This window comes from Anneissia japonica, unplaced genomic scaffold, assembly GCF_011630105.1.
Source record: "Anneissia japonica isolate Jap-2015-1 unplaced genomic scaffold, ASM1163010v1 scaffold41119_len15353_cov106, whole genome shotgun sequence".
Lineage (NCBI taxonomy): Eukaryota > Metazoa > Echinodermata > Crinoidea > Comatulida > Comatulidae > Anneissia > Anneissia japonica.
The window spans coordinates 3,553-15,321 of NW_022695418.1; the positions used below are offsets into that span (position 1 = coordinate 3,553).

The 11,769-nt window shown below is 33.9% G+C and overlaps 1 protein-coding gene across 1 annotated transcript; it reads right to left on the reverse strand.

Moving 5' to 3' along the window:
* Positions 1-4,140: 4,140 nt before the first annotated feature.
* LOC117101482 (deleted in malignant brain tumors 1 protein-like) lies at positions 4,141-11,490 on the reverse strand. The gene is made up of 4 exons (XM_033241453.1): positions 11,134-11,490; positions 8,805-9,113; positions 5,427-5,744; positions 4,141-4,457 (listed from the first exon to the last, which is right to left on the reverse strand). Exons 1-4 carry the CDS (start codon positions 11,486-11,488, stop codon positions 4,141-4,143), a joined length of 1,299 nt encoding a protein of 432 aa, XP_033097344.1. The 5' UTR covers positions 11,489-11,490.
* Between the last annotated feature and the right edge of the window lie 279 nt (positions 11,491-11,769).

Genomic DNA, 11,769 nt, shown 5'->3' on the forward strand with positions numbered 1-11,769 from the left:
AAGTAATTGATTTTACCCGGCAGAACGAAAGAAGGAAACTCCGCTTTTCAGTTGTCTCAGGCGATTGATTTTTGACAAACAATGACCTTTCAGAGGTCAAATTGCTGTCAAGAATATGAATTGGCTGCTTAGCAGCAATAATTAGCAGCAATAAATATACTTAAAACTTAATAGGTTACCTGCTAGAACATCTTCATCTTGTTGTGGAGTGGTCAAATCTTCATCTTGACGTGTGGTCAAATCTCAATAATAATAATAATAATAATAATAATAATAATAATAATAATAATAATGATAATGATGATAATAATAATAATAATAATAATAATAATAATAATAATAATAATAATAATAATAGGGTAACATTGAATTTTATTATTACATTAATAGTAATAAAACACTTTTCAACAGTGTTAATCACATGTTAAGTTTCAACATTACATATCATTAAAGTTTAACATTATACCTCGAGTCGTCACTGGCGTTGTAGTAGAAGCAGCTACTGTAATAATTAATAATAATAATAATAATGATAATAATAATAATGATGATAATAATAATGCAATGCATGCTATTCCAACATCATTTAAATATATAGGCCTAATTAAAGTTAACATTTTACCTTGAGTAGTCACTTGTGTTGACCTTTGATTATCATCAATAATAGAATTTGGAAGCATTCGTAATAATAGTTAATGATATTAATAACAATAATGATAATAATAATAACAATAGGATAATATATAATTTTATTAATAATAAAACACATTTTGTGTTATTTACATGTTAAGTTCCAACATCACATAATTTTATTGAAGTTTACCTTGAATTAGAATTAGGAAGCATTTGTTGATATTAATAATAATAATAATAATAATAATAATAATAATAATACTATTAACAATAATAACAATATAAATAACAATAATAAAAATAAGAATATTTATAATAGGATATCAAATTTTATTAATAAACTGTATTAATAATAACAAAACACGTTTTCAACAGTGTTATTCACATGCTAAGTTTCAACACCACCTAATTTTAACATTTTACCTTGAGTCGTCACCGGCGTTGTAGTTGATGCAGCGGCTGTATTAATAATAATAATAATAATAATAATAATAATAATAATAATAATAATAATAAAATAATAATAATAATGATAATAATAATAATAATAACAAAAATAATAACAATAACAATAGTAATAATAATAATAATATAAATAATAATAATTATAATAGGATAATATTGAATTTTATTAATAATAATATTAATAAAACACTTTTTTAACAGTGTTGTTCACATGCTAAGTTTCAACATCACATAATTTTATAATTGAAGTCTAACATTTTACCTTGAGTCGACACCAGCGTTGTAGTTGCAGCTGTAATAATAATAATAATAATAATAATAATAATGATAACAGTAATAATAACAATAATAACAATAATAATAATAATAATAATTATAATAGGATAATATTGAAGCAGCAGCTGTATTTACTAATAATAATAATAATAACAATAATAACAATAATAATAATAATAATTATAATAGGATAATATTGAAGCAGCAGCTGTATTTACTAATAATAATAATAACAATAATAACAAAAATAATAACAATAACAATAATAATATAAATAATAATTATAATAGGATAATATTGAATTTTATTAATAATAATATTAATAAAACACTTTTTTAACAGTGTTGTTTACATGCTAAGTTTCAACATCACATAATTTTATAATTGAAGTTTAACATTTTACCTTGAGTCGTCACTGGCGTTGTAGTAGAAGCAGCAGCTGTAATAATAATAATAATAATAATAATAATAATAATAATAATATAATAATAATAATGTCATTGTAGTTAATATTTCGAGTTAGGGTTAGGGTTAGGGTTAGGGTTAGGGTTAGGGTTAGGGTTAGGGTTAGGGGTGGGGTGAGGGGGAGGGGGGGGGGGGGGGGCGCACAACAGTTTCAGAATAATTTAATAAGCAAATAGCATATATATTGCATTAAATTTTAAAAAAATTAGTGGCAAAACGGGCAGGCAGCCCTTTTCTGTGACGTCCCTCTCTCCCCTACTGGATCTTCCCCTGTTGTTTTGGGCTACCCTCTTGTAAGTGAAAGTACAGCAATATAGATTTTACCTTGAGTCGTCACTGGCGTTGTAGTAGAAGCAGCAGCAGCTGTAATAATAATAATAGTAGTAATAATAGTAATAGTAATAATAATAATTATATTAGGATAAAATTGAAGCAGCAGCTGTAATAACTAATAATAATACTAATAATAATAATAATAATAACCAAAATAATAACAATAACAATAATAATAATAATAATAAAAATAGGATAATATGGAATTTTATTTATAATGATAATAAAACACTTTTTTAACAGTGTTGTTCACATGCTAAGTTTCAACATCACATAATTTTATATTGAAGTTTAACATTTTACCTTGAGTCGTCACCGGCGTTGTAGTAGAAGCAGCAGCTGTAATAATAATAATAATAATAATAACGATAATAATAATAGTAATAATAGTAATATTATTTAATAATAACATAAATAGTAATAATAATAGGCCTAGTAATAATAATAATAATAGTAATAGTAGTAGTAATAATAATAATAATAATAGTAATAATAATACTGTAATAATAATAATAATAATAATAATAATAATAATAGTAATAATAATACTGTAATAATAATAATAATTATTATTATTTATAGTAATTGTTATTGTCATGATGGAATAGACAATAACTGGATTTGCGTCAGGAGAAACATTTTTTTTTTGCTACCTGACGTGGAAATGTACTGAATACTCAGTACGTTTGAAAACAATTGCGAAAAAAATCGCAAGTTGTTCTCGGGTGGGACTCCAACCCACGATCTCCAGATCACTAGCCTGGCATCATACCTCTAGACCACCGAGCTTGCGCCTGATGGCCAGGGTTGAATTCGAGTCCAAGTAAGCAGCGGGTACTGCAGTGTTGATAGTAATTGTTATTGTCGTGATGGAATAGACAATAACTGGATTTGCGTCAGGAGAAACATGTATAGGTGTATTGTATTGTATTTTATTTATTTATTTATTTATTTTTTAAATATTTTTTTTCCCTACCTGACGTGGAAATGTACTGAATACTCAGTACGCTTGAAAACAATTGCGAAAAAATTACAAGTTGTTCTCGGGTGGGACTCGAACCCACGATCTCCAGATCACTAGCCTGGCATCATACCTCTAGACCACCGAGCTTGCGCCTGATGGCCAGGGTTAAATTCGAGTCCAAGTAAGCAGCGGGTACTGCAGTGTTGAAAGTAATTGTTATTGTCGTGATGGAATAGACAATAACTGGATTTGCGTCAGGAGAAACATGTATAGGTGTAATTTTTTTATTTTTTATTTTTTTATGTCTGATTTATCAAACGTAGGCATAAATTTCTCAAAGTGTAGATCTAGTTTTCCAAAATGCAGTTGTAAGTTTTCAAAACGTAGTTCAAATTTTCCAAAATGCAGTGGCGTATCTACGGGGTGGGGGAGCCCCCTTAAAAAATTACTCGCACCCCAGTCGCCCCCCCCCCAAAAAAACAAATCACATTCAATCACCTGAAATTTTGCGAAATAGCGCCCCTCAACTGATCATCGATCCCCCACTTCACATTCGCAATATTTTTATATTTATGTGTCATAACATAACACAAATGCACTGAAAAAGCTCACCCTCAAGAATGCGATATTTTATTAAGTATGGAAATACAAACTAGTCGTATGAGAGATGTTGCGGCGTTTTTTGATAGGAAATATTTCTTGTTTAAATTCTAATAACAAAGACTGAAGCATTTCAACTTTGACTGCAGTGGCATATTTAGGGTGTGGAATAGTGCGCGTTTGAACCTCAGTCACCTCCCCCATTAAAAATGTTTTAAACAAAAAACAAACAAACAAACAAAACTATAGCCGGACATTTAGTTAAAAATCACCTTATTTTGCGAGCTACCTCCCCTCACCTAATCATCGAGTCCTAGCTTTTGTATTTCAGCTTCGCGCCCCCACCAGCCCCGACCCTTTCCGAATTTCAAGACTCCTAGATATGCCACTGTTTGACCGTCGATTTACTTACCATAGCACACTATACCAATGTCCTCTCCGTGATTACAATTGTGAACACCCCAACCATTATGACTACATTCTGATATAGTGTTTTCACTTCCAGTACATCCTACGTTATCCAGCCATATGTTTCCGGATCCTTGGCCAAAGTGGGCCGAACCATAAAACGCTGAGCTTCCTGCAAACCCGAGTTGTCTGCACGCAACATCGGAGTTAACAGCGGTCCAACTATCATCACAAACGGTTCCCCATGCACTTGAGTAATACACTTCAAGTCTTCCTTCTTTATTAGTTGCTCCATTAACTAGCCGGATCGCCCCTAAATTCCACCAAAGGAATGTTGACGTAATTAAAATTGAAAAAAATAAAGTTGTTAGTGGTTAGTTTTGGTAAATAAAAAAATAGATAATCCGAAAATTTGTATTTTAGTTGTATGTTTTGTTTAATAAATGATAACACTATTACCGTAAATGCTCGAATACGCGCTGCGGCGCTTAGTTTTGAAAGCTATTGGATTGCGCTTTCCATGCCCGTTCTCATGTTCTCATGTATTCCCGTAGGCCTATCGGAGGTCCTACTTAATCGTAAATAAACGTTTATAAAGAAATGCTTGTGTCTTAATTGTGATATTTATTTATTTTAACACTATATAGGCTTACATTGTAGTTAAACCCTTTTCTCAAAGTGTTTCATTACACACAACGTAATATGCTCTCGATTAAGCGCCGCGGCGCTTATTCGAGAGCGACGCTTAGCTTAAAAAATCAGGTTTGGTGTGGCACTTATTAGAGAGCGGATCTTATTCGAGCATTTACGGTAATTATATACCGAAATATTTGATTGTTATGTAAACTTTTATAACAAAGAATAACAAACAATGTAATGTTTATAGACATTTGATTTGCAAAATATTGTACATTCGATATTATTTAATTAGAAAGATAAACTAGTCGTATGAGATATGTTGCGGCGTTTTTGATAGGAAATATTTCTTGTATACATTCTAATAGCAAAGACTGAAGCATTTCAACTTTGACTGCAGTGGCATATTTAGGGTGTGGGGTGGTGCGCGTTTGAACCCCAGTCACCTCCCCCATTAAAAATGTTTAAAAAAAAAAACTATAGCCGGACAATTAGTTAAAAATCACCTTATTCTGCGATCTACCTCCCCTCACCTAATCATCGAGTCCTAGCTTTTGTATTTCAGCTTCGCGCCCCCACCAGCCCCGACCCTTTCCGAATTTCAAGACTCCTAGATATGCCACTGTTTGACCGTCGATTTACTTACCATAGCACACTATACCAATGTCCTCTCCGTGATTACAATTGTGAACACCCCAACCATTATGACTACATTCTGATATAGTGTTTTCACTTCCAGTACATCCTACGTTATCCAGCCATATGTTTCCGGATCCTTGGCCAAAGTGGGCGTTACCATAAAACGCTGAGCTTCCTGCAAACCCCAGTTGTCTGCACGCAACATCGGAGTTAGCAGCGGTCCAACCATCATCACAAACTGTCCCCCATGCACTTGAGTAATACACTTCAAGTCTTCCTTCTCCATTAGTTGCTCCATTAACTAGCCGCATCGTCACTGAATTTCCTAAATTTCATCAAAGAAATGTTAACGTAATTAAAATTGAAAAAATAAAGTCGTCAGTGGTTAGTTTTGGTAAATAAAATAAATAATCCGAAAACTTGTATTTTTTTTGTTTTGTTTAATAAATGATAACACTCTTACCGTAATGCTCGAATACGCGCCGCGGCGCTTATAACATTTTTTGAGGCTCCAGTGCGGCGCTTTTAACAATTTTTTGGCTTGCGCTTTCCATTCCCATTTTTATGTTCTCACGTGTTCCCGTAGTTCAGTAGGCCTATCAGAGGTCCTACTTAATCGTAAATAAACGTTTATAAAAAGATGCTTTTCTTCATTGTGTTATTTATTTATTTTAACACTATATAGGCCTACATTGTAGTTAAACCCTTTTCTCAAGGTGCTTTATTACACACAGCGTAATATGCTCTCGATTAACTCGATTAAGCGCCGCGGCGCTTAATCGAGAGCGGCGCTTAGCTAAAAAAAAAAATCAGGTTTGGTGCGGCAATTATTAGAGAGCGGCACTTATTCGAGCATTTACATTATATACTGAAATATTTGATTAAAAATTATAGACATTTCATTTACAAAATATTGTACATTACAATATTATTTAATTAGAAAAATAAACTAAATCTAGATTGTGTATAAGGTTTATTTGCTTTGTTGTTGTTCTAAGTTGTAAAAAACAAAAATAAAAAGATGTAGTTAAGAATACGAACTAGGTTCAAAAGCTGGGGGGGGGTGGCGGGGTGTGTTGACTGGGGCCATTGTCCCCTCCACTTTTTCTACTGGGGGTGGCTGTTTTGAGTCAAGAAGACTTAAACTGCGGTAGTTGACCTTTCATTCGACGCTCTTTCTACCCCTCCAGTTTTACACTACCCTTTTGGAGTCTATTAATAGAAGAGTAATTTTCATAAAGTCATAGTTACCAACCTGAGAGATTTTAATTGCGTGGCTATACACCAGTTGGTTGGGAGGCGGTTGCCACCAGGGCTCCCTGGGTCCAGGGTGAAAACCGCATTCAAAGTGCGTGGTTGTTTAGGTTGTTTTGGTCGAGAAAGAGAAATTTTCTCAGTGAATTGATTTTTGAACGAGATAACGAAAGCTCTTTAATGTATTAAGTTACTGCATGACCGTTTTTGTATTTTTAATAAAACCAATTTCTTCTAATTTTATATACAATGGAGAGACGTCCGCCCGCGAACCCCTAGAGATACGCCACTGGTGAATACAGTGTAATGTGACATTGTAGAGCAATTATAATCAGAAACAAAGAAAAAATCAACAATCTTTTAATACAAATCTTATCCTCTAATTGGAGACCGAACTCCGAGACCATCCTAAGTTCCAGGTCCTAAAGTGGTTCCTAATTGGAGTGCAAATTGTGTTTTAAAAATGTATGCAATGAAATGTAGTGCTTTGATTGCACGGTGTACTATAAAGTACATTATCTTTAATCAATGCCATGAATAATTATTCTTTTGAAAGGGCTGTTTGAAAAAGTTGCAAATGTTTTAAAATTCTTGCTTTGTAGTGAATTTCATAAATCCTTTTAAAAGATTCATTCCTTGTGGTTTTGGGTGTAGGCCTATGTGCTTACATATTGTAGACATGGAGGATTCAATATACCGAACCTTAATATTTGGACTTTAACTGAGTCAAGTCATACTGTAATTTTGTTAAAGAATGTTCCGACAAAAGGACAATTTTGGTATACAAACGGTATTGATAGGTAAGATATTGGTGCGGCCAAAACTGGACCAGCCGGACCTACTTCCTATTGCCTTGCTCCTAATGGAGCGACGCTCTACAGTAGTTTTCTTTATGTAAACCACGAAGATGTGAGTGTTATTTTTGGCAAAATAGTCGTTGCTAACGACTTGAACCTTATATTTTAAAAATATTAAAAACTGTACATTTTCTGCTACATATTTATTGTAAAATTTTCAAGTTTTGACCTTTGACCAAATAATTCCGTAACTATGAATTTTTAGGTACCGTATAGTACGTGTAATGGAGTGAGAATAATCAGTGTACAAATACCTTCCTAATGGTACATGACATGACCATTATTTATACGGAAAGTCGACCCTCTTAAAATTCGCCGGTATTAGATCGCGTGACCAAACTTTTTTTCAATCATGCACCTATATACACCTATTTTTGAAAAGAGTTTGAGTGCACGTGAAAGTGCACACGTGTCTTAACTCAGCTTCTAGAGTAAGGTCAAAGCTAATTATAATACACTGGTTTATGTATTTTATATTTCCACATTTCAAATGTACAGTGCTGCATAGTATGCCTTATAATTATTTTGATCCTGTGACCGCAATATAAATAACAATTGGCTATTGTTACACCAATCGTAAACTAATTCCTGTACATGTACGCTAGGTTATTATTTTTATGTTTATGTGTCATATACACAAATGCACTGAAAAGTTTATCCTCAAGAATACGTTATTTTATCAAGTTTGGGAATACAAACGCGGGAGCGGCGCTTAGCTAAAAATCAGGATTGGTGCGGCACTTATTAAAGAGCGGATCTTATTCGAGCATTTACGGTAATTATATACCGAAACATTTGATTAAAAAAGGTTAAATGTTGTTGATGTAAACTTTTATAACAAAGAATAAACAAACAATGTAATGTTTATAGACATTTGATTACAAAATATTGTACATTGCAATATTATTTAATGAGAAAGATAAACTAGTCGTATGAGAGATTTTGCGACGTTTTTTGATAGGAAATATTAAATTCTAAAAACAAAGACTAAATAATTTCAATTTTAACTGCAGTGGCATATTTAGGGTGTGGGGTGGTGCGCGTTTGAACCCCAGTCACCTCCCCCATTAAAATGTTAAAAAAACAAACAAACAAACAAACAAAACTATAGCCGGACAATTAGATAAAAATCACCTTATTTTGCGATCTACATCCCCTCACCTAATCATCGAGTCCTAGCTTTCCTATTTGAGCTTCGCGCCCCCACCAGCCCCGACCCCGTCCAAATTTCAAGACTCCTAGATATGCCACTGTTTGACAGTCGATTTACTTACCATAGCACAATATACCAATGTCCTCTCCGTGATTACAATTGTGAACACCCCAACCATTATGACTACATTCTGATATACTGTTTTCACTTCCAGTACATCCTACGTTATCCAGCCATATGTTTCCGGATCCTTGGCCAAAGTGGGCGTTACTATAAAACGCTGAGCTTCCTGCAAACCCCAGTTGTCTGCACGCAACATCGGAGTTAGCAGCGGTCCAACTATCATCACAAACTGTTCCCCATGAACTTGAGTAATACACTTCAAGTCTTCCTTCTTTATTAGTTGCTCCATTAACTAGCCGGGTCGTCCCTAAATTCCATCAAAGGAATGTTGACGAAATTAAAATTGAAAAAAATAAAGTTGTTAATGGTTAGTTTTGTTAAATAAAAAAATAGATAACCCGAAAATTTGTATTTTAGTTGTAGGCTTATGTTTTGTTTAATACATGATAACACTATTACCGTAAATGCTCGAATACGCGCTGCGGCGCTTATAACATTTTTGGAGGCTCCAGTGCGGCGCTTTTTGAAAGGTATTGGATTGCGCTTTCCATGCCCGTTCTCATGTTCTCATGCATTTCCGTAGGCCTAACAGAGGTCCTACTTAATCGTAAAATAAACGTTTATAAAGAAATGCTTGTGTCTTTATTGTGTTATTTATTTATGTTAACACCATACAGGTTTACATTGTAGTTAAACCCTTTTCTCAAAGTGCTTCACTACACCATAGAGAAAATAGAACATACACACAGCGTAATAATATGCTCTCGATTAAGCGCCGCGGCGCTTATTCGAGAGCGGCGCTTAGCTAAAAAAATCAGGTTTGGTGCGGCACTTATTAGAGAGCGGATCTTATTCGAGCATTTACGGTAATTATATACCGAAATATTTGATTAAAAAATGTTAAAATGTTGTTGATGTAAACTTTTATAACAAAGAATAAACAAACAATGTAATGTTTATAGACATTTGATTTACAAAATATTGTACATTACAATATTATTTAATTAGAAAGATAAACTAAATCTAGATTGTAGTATAAAGTTTGTATGCTTTGTTGTTGTTGTAAACAACAAAAATAAAAAGATGTAGTTAAGAATACGAACTAGGTTTAAAAGCTGGGGGCGAGGCGGGTTGTGTTGACAGGGGCCATTGCTCCCCTCCACTTTTTCTACTGGGGGTGGCTGCTTTGAGTCAAGAAGACTTAAACTGCGGTGGTTGACCTTTCATTCGACGTTCTTTTTACCCCTCCTGTTTTACACAACCCTTTTGGAGTCCATTAACAGAAGAGAGCTTTTCATAGAGTCTAGTTACCAACCTGAGAGATTTTAAATGCGTGGCCAGTAAATCTAATATAATCTTGGAAATAATGTGTCTTATGATTGGGAATGTAAACATCAGATCTACCTCGAGTGAGAGAGGAATTTTGAAAATGCCACGGAAATACTTTGGTAAAATGGAGTGAGATGATGCATACTTGAAAATACCTTGTTGGAGAGAGTTAATATTAGTAAGTTTGAAATTTAAATCGAAGAAGAGGAATGTATCATAGTTTGTAAAAACTCTATTGAATAAATAAACCTTTTCGCTAGACATTATTAATGTCATTTGTGAAACAATCTGATAGGCTATGTGAAATGTTATATTGAACAGTTGTGGATTCAAGAGGAAGTAGAGCTGTCACGTCACCACTCCCCACTACCCTCCTAATTTTTTCAATAGGCCTATTATGAAAATAATGAAGAAATCACCAAATTATATTCAAAGTCAAATTTGAGATTTCCAGCCATCTGAAGTGGTCCCGAATTGGAGTGAAAATTGTGTTTTAAAAATGTATGCAATGAAATGTGCTTTGATTGCACGGTGTACTGTAAAGTACATTATCTTTAGTCAATATGAAGACACGAAAATGCCATGAATAATTATTCTTTTGAAAGGGCTGTTTGAAAAATTCTAAAGTTGCAAATGTTTTAAAATTCTTTCTTCTTGCTTTGTGAAACAAAATGATAGGCTATGTGAAATGTTATATTGAACAGTTGTGGATTCAAGAGGAAGCCGAGCTGCGACGTCACCACCCTACCCCCCCCCCCACTACCCTCCTAAACTTTTCAATAGGCCTATTATGAAAATAATGAAGAAATCACAAAATTATATTCAAAGTCAAATTTGAGATTTCCAGCCATCTGAAGCGCCATAATCATAATTTTTCCTTACCTCAGACCCACCATGGTTGGTGAACGCTTTGCCAGTGGATCCCCATCCCCTTGGTGGACCCGGGCCCCCCAGCCTAGATGTTCGCGTCGCTCGCATATTGGATTTATTACGCCTACCTGAAGGTAGACTTTCAGCAGAAACGTTCCGTCGCAGTTGACTAGGTTCAATGCATCTGACGCCAGCATCCCTGGAGTGAGTACAATTGTGAACTCCCCAACCTTGGTTTAGGCATTGTGTTAGGGAAGACTCAGTTCCCAGACACTCAACATTCTCCAGAATGATTGAACCAGTTCCTTCGCCAAAAATATCACTGTTATCGAAAGCCTCTGCTGCACCATCATAGCCCAGCTCTTTGCAAACAACATCTGCATCTTGTATATCCCAGCCATTTCCGCAGACATTCGCCCATCTATCATTAAACCAAATCTCAAGACGTCCTTCATATACCGTGGTGCCATCAGCTAACTGCATTGGCAAAGCTGATTGTATGCAATGGTATTTATTAAATCACAATTCATAAAAAGTATGGCAGCCAAAATTACGTTTACAAGAGGATTAACTAACAATATAAATAGAATTTATATACCATATACTTTTTGTGCTACCCATTATGTAGCTTAAAACGAAAATGAAATATTATATAACAGAACTATAATCTATTCCATTGTGTCTTTTATTTCGTTAAAGTAGTTATAGGAAAAAGTTTATTTAAAATAAATTTAAAAAGCAAAATAGTATAGTTGCAGAATCCA

Excerpts from the sequence above, each read along its gene's own strand:
- LOC117101482 (XM_033241453.1), bottom strand. The coding sequence starts at position 11,488 with ATGCAGTTAGCTGATGGCACCACGGTATATGAAGGACGTCTTGAGATT. Across the intron at positions 9,114-11,133 it reads TGCTGAAAGTCTACCTTCAG|GGACGACCCGGCTAGTTAAT; the intron begins GTAGGCGTAATA and ends GATGGAATTTAG. Across the intron at positions 4,458-5,426 it reads CATTGGTATAGTGTGCTATG|GGGCGATCCGGCTAGTTAAT; the intron begins GTAAGTAAATCG and ends GGTGGAATTTAG.